General features: G+C 30.4%; 2 protein-coding genes across 3 annotated transcripts in view; both read left to right on the top strand.

Moving 5' to 3' along the window:
* LOC107020606 (ATP-dependent DNA helicase homolog RECG, chloroplastic) overlaps positions 1 to 6,571 on the top strand; it is a 17,701-nt gene extending 11,130 nt beyond the window's left edge. For both annotated transcript variants that reach the window (XM_015221041.2, XM_027917153.1), the window contains 8 exons: positions 515 to 748; positions 1,444 to 1,515; positions 1,738 to 1,890; positions 2,732 to 2,875; positions 3,630 to 3,788; positions 4,282 to 4,365; positions 4,684 to 5,256; positions 6,193 to 6,571. In XM_015221041.2, coding sequence (XP_015076527.1) covers positions 515 to 748; positions 1,444 to 1,515; positions 1,738 to 1,890; positions 2,732 to 2,875; positions 3,630 to 3,788; positions 4,282 to 4,365; positions 4,684 to 5,256; positions 6,193 to 6,285 — 1,512 coding nt within the window. In that variant the 3' untranslated portion in view covers positions 6,286 to 6,571. The remainder of the gene's footprint in view (positions 1 to 514; positions 749 to 1,443; positions 1,516 to 1,737; positions 1,891 to 2,731; positions 2,876 to 3,629; positions 3,789 to 4,281; positions 4,366 to 4,683; positions 5,257 to 6,192) is intronic.
* A 4,879-nt stretch (positions 6,572 to 11,450) lies between these two features.
* LOC107020607 (homeobox-leucine zipper protein HOX3) lies at positions 11,451 to 14,589 on the top strand. Its single transcript, XM_027917154.1, has 4 exons — positions 11,451 to 11,644; positions 12,044 to 12,261; positions 12,496 to 12,575; positions 14,201 to 14,589. Exons 1-4 carry the CDS (start codon positions 11,554 to 11,556, stop codon positions 14,424 to 14,426), a joined length of 615 nt encoding a protein of 204 aa, XP_027772955.1. The 5' UTR covers positions 11,451 to 11,553; the 3' UTR covers positions 14,427 to 14,589.
* Positions 14,590 to 15,621: the final 1,032 nt, after the last annotated feature.

Raw genomic sequence — 15,621 nt, forward strand, 5'->3', positions numbered from 1 at the left:
GGGGGGGAGGGGGAGGGGGAAAAAAAGGATGGTGGTCTATAGTCCCTATCTGTGTCTGGTGGGTGGGCTATTTGGAGAGAAAGGAACCTCAGGTGTCATGAGAATATCAGAACACTATTATTCAGAAAGTTAAAGAAAATTGCATTAACATGTTTTTTTGGTGTAAAGAAGAAGGTATAGAAGAAGTAGAAAAGTTGGTAGATTTCCTAGGATCTATGTAATTATGGATATATCTGTAACTCTTTGGAAGTAGCCAGCATACCCTTAATGCTGAAGAATACTATTTTACCTTTATATAAAAAAAACAAATGTGACTTTGCCATGGTCAATTAGCTTCTGAGAAATTTGATAATATGCACATGAAAATAGAGCCACAATAAACAACTTTCAGATTTTGACACACAATATGAGACATGGATGCTTGTGTTCTTACAAAAAACAGAGAATGGATGTTTTTCCATGATCGTGGTTTGGGATGCTGTTAGTATCACTCACTTTTTTCATTATCTTGCAGCTTGGGCGGTTATTCCAAATGCTTGAAGGTCTTGGTACAAAAGTAGAGAAAGATGGATTGCTGGATAAGTATCGGAAATCTGAATTCAATTTGATAAACACAGATGGATGGTCCATGCTGACTAAGAAATTTCTGAAGGCTCTTCCATATTCTCTTACACCCAGTCAATTGCAAGCTGCTTCAGAAATTATTTGGGATCTAAAGCAACCTGTCCCAATGAATCGTCTGCTACAGGTAGTGAGATGTGCTTTACTGTTTACTTGCAAGTTGTTTTTTGGGGTGGGAGAGGGGAAACTACTTTGGTATTCATTCATTTCTTGTAACATCACATTTTTCATTCTTATTACACTTTTCATTATTCTTGGTATTCATTCATTGTGATGTGGATCACCTGGAGACTGGAAAGAGAGAAATATGAGGATTTTTGGAGGAGTAGAAATTAGTTTTGGGCAGTTGAGTCTCCAATACCTCATTTATTTGTGGTGCACCCATGTAGTTCGGGGTTGTATAGAGGATTGGGCGTCTTTTGTAGGGAACCATATCTTTTTGTACATTTTTTTACTCTTTGGCGTACTTCTTGTTTACGGACACTGGCCTATTGATTTTATGAAATGAAACTGTTTACCTAATTATAAAAAGACACAAATGATTTTAACGGAAGGTTAAAATGACATCTGCATAAGTTAAAACAACATTTTCCTAGTTCGTCTTCTTTTCAATTTCAAGTTTTTTGACAAACTAAATGGCAGTCGAGTTGGATATTACACTTGTCATCTCTCAATTAATGATTTTTCTTTAACTTTTTTTCTCAGATATCAACTGAGAAATGATGTTCTTCGCTTCTGAAATAAAATTACTTGACTTTCTTTTGGAAGACTTGAGTTTTTTGCGGATTTGAATGGGTGTTCCAAATTTGCTCACTTTTTCAGGGTGATGTTGGATGCGGGAAAACTGTGGTTGCATTTTTAGCATGTTTGGAGGTTATCAGTTTAGGTTACCAGGTTAGTCAGCATTAATATTTCTTTCTGCATTAGCTTGTGATTTCTTTGTGGCTATATTTTGCTTTGTTTTATTAGCTATGTTATGATTGTTAGTACAAGTATCCAAAAAAAGAATTTGGTTTTCATACATCCCTTCTTGCATACAAGCTTGGAGCTATAAACTCTTTCGGCCTTCTTACTACCCAGTGCCACATGTAATAATTGCTAAGTTCTCATCTTTAGGCAGCTTTTATGGTCCCAACCGAGTTGCTTGCTATTCAGCATTATGAGCAAATTCAAAACTTATTAGCAAACATGGAAGCGGCAGAATGCAAACTATCAGTTGCTTTATTGACTGGCTCAACATCTACAAAGGAATCACGGTTGATTCGCCAGGTAAGAAATCTCAAGGCAGCACTTCAACTTTTCCTTGTTAACTGGTTTTGGCCACCATTGATGTGGGGATTGGGATATCTTTAAGCAAAAGCTGCTTTGCTGACTTTTAAATGTAGGCATCAAATTGAGTGAAAAGGTATCTATTAGCACAGTGTGGCTTAAAAGTTAGTGAAATAGAGAAACACATGTGGTTTAGTCTAAATTTTCTGTAGTAAAATGTTCTTAAAGGAGAACACTAGAATGAAAAGTCAGAGGACAAAAAGGTTTCTGGAATCAGCATGAGTTTCTTGGTATTTGCCTATAAATATTTAAAGCATGATAATTCTTAGAAAACATGAAGCACTAAATTCTAACTTCTATTCTACTTTTTCATGAGTATACTGTAACCTTTGGTGGCTGATAGTTACATCTATCTCAAAAACATCTTGCTATCGGACCTATAAAAAAAAATAAGCCAATTTCATCTATTTCTTTATTATTGTTGAATTATGAACAGTCTCGTCTCAGAATTTAAGTTGTTAGAAGGGAGATACTGTACTTTTATTTTTCTTAGGTTCGTGACATCGTGTGTAAGCCTGATTCTTTTTCTTGAGTCAGGCACCTACCAAAGATATTTTGTTCATCAATAACGAAGTCACTCGAATTTAAGACCTTTCCACCTTTCCTTGCACTGGGTATCATGTTAAGTTGTATGAATCCCCTACCTAAAAGCTCAAAAGAAGGACTAAGCTGAAGAATTCTCCTTATTATCACAAAATCACCTATAGCTGACATGCTTTTTTTATCAAGGGTTTTACGTTTCTCCTTTCAGTTTATTTTACTGTTTGCCATCTGTTGGCAGGGTCTCCAAACTGGCGATATCTCTTTGGTCATTGGGACTCACAGCTTAATTGCTGAAAAAGTGGAATTTTCGGCTTTACGCATTGCTGTTGTGGATGAGCAACATCGCTTTGGAGTAATCCAAAGAGGACGATTTAACAGCAAGGTAATGTGCTTGGACCTGCCTCGCCTTGATTGATGATTGTGCATCTAAAAGTTGCTGAGAATTTCCCACTATGCAATCAAGATAAAACGGAACTATGAATAATTACAGGTCGTTCACTCGTTCTTCATCTGACTGTTTTATTTGTGAACGTCAAGTTATTAATTTTCTTTTTGCATGTAATGAAGTGGAGATCAATCCTTTGCACTAGTGCAGAACATGATATAATAGTGTACTTTATTTTGTGGAGTACTGAAGCTATATGTTGCTTAGATGATTGGTTAAATTTTATTAATGATAACTTGATTTACTGATGAAATCTTACACTGATTCTATGTGATGATGCTTAATTGTGAGTTTCATGAATCAATATGATATCTTATCAAAAACATTTTGATGTTGAAAATGCTTTTGAGTACAACTAACCATATTTTGTAGCTTTGCTGATTCCTTTTTTTTATTGAAGGAAAAAACATATTGTGCTTAACATGATCATTTGCAGTTATGCTATAGTGCATAAGCCTAAACTGGTGAATGGTGATCTTCTTTTATGTAGATTGATATTTCACTTAGATACAAGATCGCCTGTAATTTCAAGGATCTGTAATGATATCCATGCATTGTTGCCAATGCACTAATTTAAATTTGATGAAACTTTATTAAAAGGATAGGAATCCTGTGAACAAATGCACATGTTTGGTTTAACGTGGTTTCTTTCTTTAATCGGGAATTGATTGAAGCCTCTATGGTCTTGCAGTTATATTATAACTCAATAAGTTCCAAGATCTCTTCGAAAATCTCAGAAGATTCCTCCAAGGACAGTGTAATTATGGCTCCTCATATCCTAGCTATGTCGGCCACTCCAATTCCAAGGTCTCTGGCTCTGGCTTTGTATGGAGACATGTCTTTGACACAGGTCAGTAAGAGTTTGTATCCTTATGTCAATATGCTACTGCCTGTTAGCTGAGATCATTTCTGATTATCAATACATGCTTTTAGTACTGGAACTGGAGTTGAAGTAAATTTTAAGTTGTTTTTTTGCCCAAAGCCCATCTCCATATTTTCAATTTGACTTTTAACTCTCATTTTCCGCTCACTTATATACCTTTTGGGAAGTTGCAGTTTTCTTTTTGTGAATCATGTTGCATACAAAGATTGTTATGCCTACATTTGAGCTTCTAGCAAGTTTTTAAGGGGTTGCTAAACAAGATTTTGGTTGGCATACTTGAAATTTTTTGGGCAAGGAAGGCCTTTTGCTCTTTGAGTCTTCTTTACCTGGTTTTCTTGATTTTATTGGCAGTTCAACTGTGTGACTTGGTTGCTAGAAGTTTTAGTTTGTTGCTTTAACTTCAGAACAATCACCTTTCTCTATGTACTATTTTTCTTTGCTTGATTTCTTTTAACAACAGATCACTGATTTGCCTCCGGGAAGAATTCCTGTTGAAACATTTGTGATTGAAGGAAATGAACCTGGATTTGAGAAGGTCTATCAGGTCTGTATCTTTTTCTTTTCCTTGATCTCAGGCACATTTACACTTTGTATTTCTTTGAACTTTGAAGCATGATATTTAGGTAGTTCATGTTGGTAATAGTGATATCTACAACTCTCTGCGCCATCTTGACAGAATAATCAGCTTTGCTGTTTGTAGTCATTAACCTGGAGAAATGGGACTATTGAATTCCAAAATTTTGAATCATTGTTACTATACTAAATAAGAATTCAGTCAATTTATACTTGTCAGTCATGAGCTTGATCTTGTTTCCGACATATGTTTTCTGTCTAACTTCCTTTAGCACTATTTCTGGTACAGATGATGTTTGATGAGTTAGAAGCAGGGGGTAAAATATATCTTGTTTATCCGGTAATTGAACAATCCGAGCAATTGCCTCAGCTTCGTGCAGCTTCGGCTGATCTTGAGACTATATCTCAAAAGTTTTCAGGGTACAACTGCGGTCTCTTACATGGAAAAATGAAGGGCGATGAGAAAAGTGAAGCATTAAACCTGTTTAGATCTGGAGAAACCAATATCTTGCTTTCAACGCAAGTTATTGAGATTGGGGTTGACATTCCAGATGCATCTATGATGGTTGTTATGAATGCTGAGAGATTTGGAATAGCTCAGTTGCATCAACTTAGAGGACGAGTTGGACGTGGAGAAAAAATGTCCAAGTGTATATTGGTGGGATCAACCGACAGCAGTCTAAGTCGCTTGCAGGTGCTTGAGAAATCATCTGACGGTTTTTACCTCGCAAATATGGATCTTGTAATGAGAGGACCTGGAGATTTACTTGGGAGGAAGCAGTCTGGACATCTTCCAGAGTTTCCTATTGCTCGGTTAGAGATAGATGGGAATATCATACAAGATGCACATCTTGCTGCTTTGGTGAGTACAATTCTACCAATGACTTCAATATAATCCATAAGTTTCTTGATCATATTCTTTGTAACATAAGAAGCATGAATTATAGCCAAAAGTTTTCTTTTTTTGTAAAAGAACAGACCACATTACAGGAGCCCTGTCTAAGCTAAGTTTTAATTCGATACTCTTTACAGCTTTAATAGAACATTGAATAGCATCGAACAACACAAAATAAATACAACAAAATATAGCAAAAGAATATGCTAGCTAATAGAGAAGCCAAACATGTCAAGTTCACAATACATCCTCTAATCTACTCTCTGGTTTCATATTTTATGCAGCATTGTCTTATTTTGCCTTTTTATTTCCTTTCTAACCATTTGTACTTTTCCCCTCTAGATTACATGTTATAAGGTACCTATAAAAGTTTCTAGCATTTGCTGGTAACTCATTTGTTAAGTCTTTTATTCTACGATTTCTCTTTACATGCATGAGACAGTAAACAAACTCATCGGCATACTGCTTTGTCTCAACAACATAGTCAACTATAATAATATTCCAGACAGTGAGATCATGCACATAATCCTTATAACTGAATGAGGACATATTTGTGTATTTTTCTCGAAATTTGCTTCATAGCTTCTATAAATGGTTGCAAGTGAGATGGTTTTCTTCATGGACTAAAGCTGTGTGATAGCCTCCTCCTCTCCACTTCTTCGTTTTAGTAGTATTATTTAGTCATCGCATAGTTTCTTATGCTCAATATGTATTACCATCTGTTGCTGCACTGGTTTTGCATGTCTTGTTATTTCCTGTCTTTTTATTACAATCCTGCGTCAGATACTTTTCTTTTGAGCTTCTGGTTTGTTTACTTGACATCTCTCTGGATATTCTATTGATCCCCTCATTGTATAGTTTTTCTGCCAAACAAAACTAAGATATTGTTATTCATGCTTCCAGAAAATTTTGGGTGATTCCCTTGATCTGGAGAAATATCCAAACATCAAGGCTGAACTTAGCATGAGGCAACCACTGTGTCTTCTAGGTGACTAATCTCCAGTTACAACCGATAAGTCATGAAGTTTTCTATCGCAATGCACTGAAGTTCCAATTATGCAGGTAACATACATTAAGCCACATAGGTCGCGTAGTCTTTGCCAATCTTGTGCAAAACCAACACTGTATATGATTTCAAGATCTTGATGTACATTTATCAATGAAAAACTTCATTTTTGTATTGTTGTAAGATGGATGCTGTTCATTTGTGTATAACCAATTTTGTAAGACCTCTTGCAAGCTGTTACAGCTAAGTCTTTAGAAGTTCATTGTTTGAACTGTTGCTCAGTCATAATAACTTTATCTAAGTATCACAAGAGTTATTAAATTGCTTTTTGTGATGAAAAAAAGAAGTTTTTTAACTTTGCTTGATAACAGAAGTTAAAGGTTAATATGTATAAAATATATACAAGATGAATAATGTCATATTGGGAGTGATTTTGGGTGGTTAAAAGTATTTATGAAAGTGAAATATAAATTCCTATATATATATATATTATTTTTCTAACTGTTTATTACCTCAGTTAAATCAAGACACATATAAAGCACATTCTGCAGACATGTTTTGTTTTTGAAGTAAAATCTCTTACCCGAAATTGCATATTTTGAGGAAAAAATTATAAGATTTATACAACACTTAAATTATAATTCCATCTGTTTCAATTTTCTGTGATACTTTTCTTTAATTTGTATCAAAACGAAATGTCTCTTCCCTTTACTAACGATTTTTGATTGCAACTTTCCACATGTTTTATTTAAGGGCTAAGGCCACAAGATTTGCATATACTTCATTAAAGATCAGAAGATTCAAATCTCTTCTTTACTTTTTAAAATTTTAATATCAAATCAAAAATAAGACAAAACAATTAAAGGGGAATTTACATAAATCTCACTAGTTTAAGGAGCTAATTACTTATATACAGTCTAATTTGCAATATTACGAATTTTATCATATTTTGGTGCATCCTGATATGTGTATTTTGGGATACGTGGGTCAAAATTAAGTACAATTTGTTCTAAATACACTGTATTCAAGTGGATTCAATGTATTCGAGATCCATAACAATCTTGCGCGTCTTCTTCCCCCCCCCCTCCCCCCTCCATCTGCCTCGTCATTCTCCTATGTATTTGGTATCTCAAATACATACAACTACATGTATACGTAGTGTATATCTCGCTCGCCTCTCTCCCTATTTTAGTGAATCTGGTTGCAAAAATACACATATCTAAATCTATTTTCCTCAATATAGAATAGAAAACTCTTAATTAGTACTAAGATATATAATATTCTAAAAATATAAGTAATAATAGTATATATAATAGTGAAATATGTCTAACGATATAGTTTCTCCTAAATTAAAACGAAGGGAGCAAAGTAAGCAAATGGAATGTAACTATAAAAGAAGCAGGGTCAAATTTTCAAACAATTGACCATATTTATACATATTTATTTTTAAGATTCTAATACATCACATCTTGATTTCGGATGCATCACTCAATATTCAATACATTGCGTCTCAATACATTACTTTTGTTGATACATAACGCACCGTTGTGTTTTTGATAATTATTCCTAAATATATTCAGTTGAGTCTAATCTGAGTAAATACTTTGCATAATGGGTCAAATTTGAGTAGTTTTCCCAATGTTTAATAAGCATTAAACTAATGGTTAGTTAGGCGTAATTAACTATAGTTGGTTAAAATCGCTAAACGAACATATCTATATAAAAACAAACTCTAAATCTAAACTTGATTAATATTCTCATTTCCCGCCAATCTTTATTCAAATTCATAGTTATTCTATCAATTTTTCTTTTGCTTCTATAAAACCCCTAATTTTTCTACTTTTTTTTCTTTTTCAATCGTCATACTTGACTATTTCATTTTACCATGAAATCACACCAAAATTGTTTGAATTTTTGTTATTTGGATGGCTACTTGAATATACATTGGATTCAGATGATATGTCTAGCAGTCACTTTACTTTGAATTGAAAGAGAAATCGAGTGTCAAAGAGTAGTGGAAGCTAGACGTGAACCGATATTTTATTGGTTATGCACGATTGTTTTCATTGTTATCTTCTTTAGTATTTTGTTTATGCATTTTGTAACGTGAAAATTACTGCAATGGGTACGGTTCTTATTCTCCTTATTACATAAATTTTAGCCGATAACTTATTATCCTAGATTTTAATGTTATGCAAGATAAGATGATAGTTTTTGTAAAAGTCAATATTCTCTCTACTACTCAATATATTTGAGGATTCTCTCTTAGGATCGTTTGGTGTATTGGATAACAAGAGTTAATTTCAGGAATATCTAACAAATTTTGCTAGCCTCGCTTCTATTCGCCCGTCACTCTTTTATGTATCTAGTGTCTAGATAGATAAAAATACATTTATCTAGTATATCTACTATGATTCGTATGTATTCTTTCCTTATTTCGCATAAAGATATTTTGATAACAAAATATACGTATCTAAACGTATGTTTAAATAAGGAGAGGAAAGTAAGCAAATGGAATGTGACTATAAAAGAAGCAAACATGTTGGGGGCCAAATGTCCCCTAACCAATGATCAAGACATGTCCCACAATACACCATATTTCCAACCTAATCATCAAACCCATGGCCCAAAATTGTCTTTTGGGTTGGGTTTCAAAGATTAGTTTTTTTCTGTCCACCCGTGTGCTTGGGTTCCATTTTTTAATCATTTTTTTCGTAATTAATTAAAAATAAGTATATAATTAATTCGAAAATTTGACTTTAAATTATTATATTGTTCTTTTTTCACGTGTGAAAGAGACTTATTTATTTTTCTACCAAATCCCAACCACGAAATCGTCAAATTCACTATTAAAATTAATATGTTCCACAAATTTAAATACAAAGAAAATTTTATAGCTTATTTATCTAATACTTATAGCGCACATATTGGCAATAATTATTATCAAGTTAAAGTTTTCTTTTTAAAAATATATAAAAAATTCCAATATTGGAACCACATACAAAGTCTAGAAAGAGGAAGATGACTCAGTATGCAATTAGAATAATAATATGAGAATTGTAATAAAACATATCAACAATAAAATTATATGGTCAAAGTTGATATTTATATAGTTTTTCTTCTTTTATTTTTTTTCAATATATTTCTCATGTCTTTATAACTTTTAATTTGAGAATTTATAACGTATAAATTTTGTGAGTACAAACGTACCTATAATGGTATAAAAAGAAGAATATTTGATAACGATTTTGTAATAAAATATTTCATTGATTATTTTTAATTTAAGCGATTAACTAATGTAAATAACCATTATTTTGATAATCATACTACTCTGAGTAAAACTTGACAAAATTTAATAATTTGAACTAAAATTTTATATTTATAATAAATAAATTAAATTGTATATTCATACGTAAATATGAATATTCATAACACAAAAAAAAAAAAGAATTAGAAAAAAGTCTTTTGTAGAATCACAAGTTCAGAAAAACAAAATTAAGTTAAATATTATTTTAACAGAATTTTTTTAATTATTATTAGATAGGAAATTTCAGTAATTAAACAATTTTTTTTCCGACAGGAATTATATACATGTAGATGTAGTGTACCAATTGTTGGGGTAAAAAAAGTGACCTAATTATTTAACTTTTGCTTTGATATAACACAAAAAAAGTGATTGATTGCCACCAAAATAATAAGGAAAATAAAAGAGATTATTTTAAGAAATAATTATATTTTTTTTTTTTAAAAAAAAAAGACAAAGAGACAAAGTTCCCTAATTAAATGAAGGTGTTTAATTTGTAGTACATTTTGGTGTCTTTTTTTTCTTATTGCTATTAATGCAAATGAAACGTTAAACTAATTTTCCACACCTGCAAATGAATTAAATGCCACATTATATAAAACAGCTTTACTATTAATAAACCAGACAAAATAAATAAAATAAAATAATATAATAAATAAATTACGTATATGTCACTTCTAGAGAACTAATTAGTGGATATTTTAATTATAAGAAATAATAGCTCCTTAATTTTACATAATTAATGTGTATTAAGAGGACTTTGACTTGTCAAGTTTATTAAAACAGTGCATGTCCCTTTTTAATCAAAGACCTCGGGTTCGAGTTTTAGCAACAAAATAAAATTTTATTCAAAACATCATTTTTGAATGGATATGCAGTGCTAATTCGAATTTAATTGAAATTCTAATATTGACTTTTAACTCTGAAGAAAAATCAATAAAATATATATGTCTCATAATTTTTTTTAATAATATTTTGATTTATTGAGATTGTCTATTTAAGTAAAGTAGACAACACCTAAATATACAAACACACTTTAGGTATTTTCTAAATGTTAAAAAATTGTAACCAAATTTAGTCAATTTGCACATTATTGAAGTGATCAACTTTAGTCATCACCTATGATTAAGGTTGTTAGATATCTCCTTTGAAGGGTGTTTAAGAACTTTATATATAAAAACAATAAAAATCACACAAGATTTTTTGAATAATTATATGATATAATTTATCATTTTCTGAATCATTTAATATAGTTTCGCTACATAAAATTCATCAAGAAAAAAGTGCTCCTATCAAAAATATCTTCCATTTCAAAAATTAAAATTCAAAATTTCTCATTAAAAATTTTCGATCAAAAATTTATTTATTTTAAAAAATAAAATATAAAAAAGGGGGCATTTTCTTATTTTCCAAATGCCAATCATATAAGTATCTGACTTGTGCTCCTTTTTGCCCAAACATGAGGAAGGAAAAAAAAAACACAACTTGCACTTTCAAATTTATTTGTCTCACAATATTGTATATTTTTTTTTCGAATTTATACCACTAAACAAAGTATCTAACGATTAAAAAATATTTGATTCTATTTTACGATATTATTTTTTTAAAATTTATGTCATCAAATAAAATATTTGACAATATAAAAATTGACTCGATCTTACTTTACTAAATCTTAGATAACGTATGATTTAATAAAATATGTATGACTATTTAACTTGACGACCATAGTCATTAGTCAATATCACAATTAATAATATAAGAAATTTATAACAGTAATTATTTTTCTTCCTTCTATTTATTTGACCCTTAATTGGTTCTTCCTTGCCCCCTTCTTTCATTTGTCCCTTTTATACTTTATTCTCTTGTCTGAAAAAAAAAATTTAAAATTTTTAGCTTTCTTCTTAATTCTTGCAAAATATTAAGAAACTTTTTAATCTTATATTAAACTAATAAAATGGAGATTATGCCAGAAAATTCAACATTTTTGGAGCTAACCATGTCTATTCCTGGATCTTCTTCTAATTCTTCATCTTTCCCTTCTTCTGGTAAGTTTAATTAATTATTTATCACTTTTTTTGAATTTATCACTAGAGAATTATATTTATTTTTTACAAAAGCTAAATTTTCTATATAGTTTGATATTTTTAATTAGGGACTTTTTATATATTCTATAGATGACATTTTTAATTTTCATCAGTGACGAAATCAGAATTTTCAGTATGAGTGTTGGTATTAGATGCAATTTTAAGTTACTAAGTTTAAGTTCTGAATCTGTCTCTATTTTTTTTTTTGACAAAGAGTGTTAAACTGACCACCTTTGTCGATCATAGCTTCTTTATTATATAATACATGTGTGATGAATTAATTACTTTTAATTATGTTGATCTTTTCCTATTTGTAATTATATATCTTGTGTTGATTATTTTTTTTAATTGATCATGAAGGTGAAGGGGGTGGTGGACGTTATAATATGATGAGAGAGCTTGATATAAATCAAATACCTTCAAATATAAATGAAGAAGAAATTAGCATGGAGGAAGAAGAAGAAGAAAGCTCTAATAATAATAATATTAATGGGGCTCCAAGGAAAAAACTACGTTTAACAAAACAACAATCTTTTCTTCTTGAAGAAAGCTTTAGACAAAATCATACTTTGAATCCGGTAAGTATTGATATTTTTTTTTTGTAGTCTGTTACGAAAGAATAATAACTTCTTTTTAGATTTTGTTCAGTCAAATTACATCATATTTTAAAATTTTATGATATATTTTTCTTTAAAGAACAATAACTTCTTTTTAGATTTTATGTTCAGTCAAATTACATCATATTTTAAAATTTTATGTTTATTCAAACGGTTTTTTTTTTCTCTTCTTAATGTAATGGTAAATAAATGCAGAAACAAAAGGAAGCTTTAGCCATGCAATTAAAGTTAAAGGCAAGGCAAGTTGAGGTTTGGTTTCAAAACCGTAGAGCAAGGTACCTTTTATATATATATATATATATATATATATATATATATATACACTTTTATGACTATTTATTATTCTCTCTTGTTAAAGTCAAAATGTTAGATACAAAATACGACTCGCTTCATTCAGTTTTATTTGTCATATAGATCGTAGTAATTTAGACCAGTCATATATTTATTAAGAAAATAATAATTGATATGACTATTTTACGTACGTCCTAAAAATAATTTGAAAAATTTAATATCAAAGGAAATGACTTTTTTTTATATGTAAAAAATGACAAGTAAAAATAACGGAATGTGTTAATTTTTGAGTTGTTACGTTACTAGTCTTCCAAGAAGACATTAGTTATTAATGCCTCAAAACCTTAAACAACCAATTAAATAAGTGGAGTAGGTAGTAATATTGCTAATGTGTTGGTAGTTGAGAAGAGATAATTAATGATTGAGGAAGTAATTACACTAATTTATTTTTCTTTATATTTATATTTATAACTAAATTTTTTTTACGTATATTATAAAGATAGTGAATTATTTTATGAGAGAGAGAACAATAATAAGAAGGATCAGATTCTATTGCATTGTTCTTCTTGTTGATCTGAGAATAGAAAGTGATGTTTCATTCTCTATAATGCAAATATCTGAATAAACATTAAAGAACCAAAATTAAATTAAGTCATCGAGTGTTTTTTAAAAACAACCTCTCTATTTCTACAAGCCAGTGTTAAAAGCCACGTACACTCGATTCTCCTCAAACACTACTTATAAGTGATATTTTACGTAATATATTATTGTTATTTCTCATTCGTTGTCTAAGGTATAACTAAATCTTAATTCACGTTGAAAAATTATACTCACATTCCCTAAGTCTATTGATGAAGAATGAAAAATTTAAAGTTGATTTTGGAGGTATATAGTGGGAACAAACTCCAGAAAATTAGGAAATTTGACTCTTTCAAAATGGTTGCACACTACACACCAAAAGAGGTTTCACCAAAGAAGAGGCAAATAGAATTGTGACACTAAAGTCATATCAACTTTCAACTTTGATATTTACTAAAGATACTTTGAAATTATAAATTTGACTAGTATTATCTTATGTATCTTTCGATTTGTTAAAATAAATAAGTAAAATAAATTTTTAATATGAGCGACAAGTAAATATAAAAAAAAAGTATAGTATTATAGTACCTTATTTTCTACCTATAATTACATACGTTGTTTAGTTGAAAATAAATTATTACGAGATAAGTTATTTCATTATGTATATCAGTATATGAGATAAACTTTTCTCATCACTGAGGTATGAAATAATTAATCTCATGACAGTCTAATACCTCTAATTACATATAAGATAAAATAATTATACATTTTATATTTAATGATTATTATACCTCACATCAAAGGATTCCCTATAATATTTTCCTATTTCCCTTTTAGAGAATAATAATACTCGATCGGTCAATTTGAGCATTTAATTGGATCAACTTTTTCAGGTGTTTGCCATAATGCACGTGCATTTATTTAATGTTAGAAGAAAGGTTCAATCATCAATGCATTAGTTAATTCCTTTCGTATAAAAATACGAATTTGAATTAATCGAGCATAAATTAATTATATTTATGTTAAACAGGAGCAAGCTAAAGCAAACGGAGATGGAATGTGAGTACTTAAAGAGATGGTTTGGTTCATTGAGTGAACAAAATCGAAGATTAAAGAAGGAAGTTGAAGAGTTACGAGCCATGAAAGTAGGTCCGCCAACGGTGTTATCACCCCATAGTTGCCATCCCCTACCGGCATCTACCCTCACTATGTGTCCTCATTGTGAACGCGTCACCAGGACTAATGTCAGAGACTAATTCAGAATTTAAGATGTTAGTATTATTGAGTTCGAAATGGAAACAATTTGACATGTAGTTATTAATATGTATATGTTTTTTAAGTTTTTTTTTTTAGTTTCTTTTATATGTTCATATTGTACGATTCTAAAACAATAGTTTAGTGATTTTAATTTTAAGTCAACTTTTGAGATTTTCTTTTAGGTTCGTTTGGTTAGTTAGCTAGTGCCTTTTATCTTATCGATTCTTCGTTGGTTGAACTTGATATTATAAAAAAGAGAGAAGTATTCAGAAAATCTTTAAATTCGATATGAATTATTAGTTATATTTTTGAACTATTGATAGCTTTAAAAATACCTCTTTACTTAACTAACTAAACCTAAATACATGACTCTCGATTTTGCAATATGAGTGAAATACAATCCTAAATTGACTTCAAGTTTAACGGTATTTTCAAACTTTTCTAGACTTTTTTAAGAGCTTCATGCTCATACGAGACTTTGAGACCATTTGTTATATCCTGTGACCGAAAGGGTGTATTCTTATCTAAGCTTCATTTATATCCATTAATTGGTTCCGCCATCGAAGATGGTTCAGCCACATCCGATGCCACAAATTAGTGATTGAGAAATATTACTAAGGATCAAATTTTTATTTTTATTTTGTATTCAAATTAAACTTTATGTACCGTGATTGTAGATAGAGAATCTAGATTCAGAATTCGAACATAATAACTTTGAGTTCAAAATTTCACGTTTATATCTTCAAAAGTTAATCATTTACACTTATTAGTCACACACCTATACATAATCTAGGTTAAAATCGTTAACTTCAAATAATCTCTCAATATATCTGCATCAAATTATTAAGTTAAAGTTACTGAATTCTGATCCTTCCGCCCCCTCCGGTCGGAGACAAGGGTGGCCCTACAAATGGCACCAATAACCCTAACTTGTCTAGTAAAGTAGCATACCAATATTTTCAGGCCGACAAGGGACACATTAACGCAGCAATTGTAATTGGTAAAAGCCTATTTCATAATTATGTTGTATTAATGACTAATGATGATTTGATGAATTTTCTAAACAAGACAAATATATAGTAATAATAACAGGTCGGACATTAATAATTAACAATGTTCATATATATAGTGGCAAAGTTGTTGCAGCTTTATACATTGTGTTGAATTATGTATAACTAAATTTGGTAAAGTTCC

This window comes from Solanum pennellii, chromosome 5 (genome assembly GCF_001406875.1).
Source record: "Solanum pennellii chromosome 5, SPENNV200".
Taxonomy (NCBI): Eukaryota; Viridiplantae; Streptophyta; class Magnoliopsida; order Solanales; family Solanaceae; genus Solanum; species Solanum pennellii.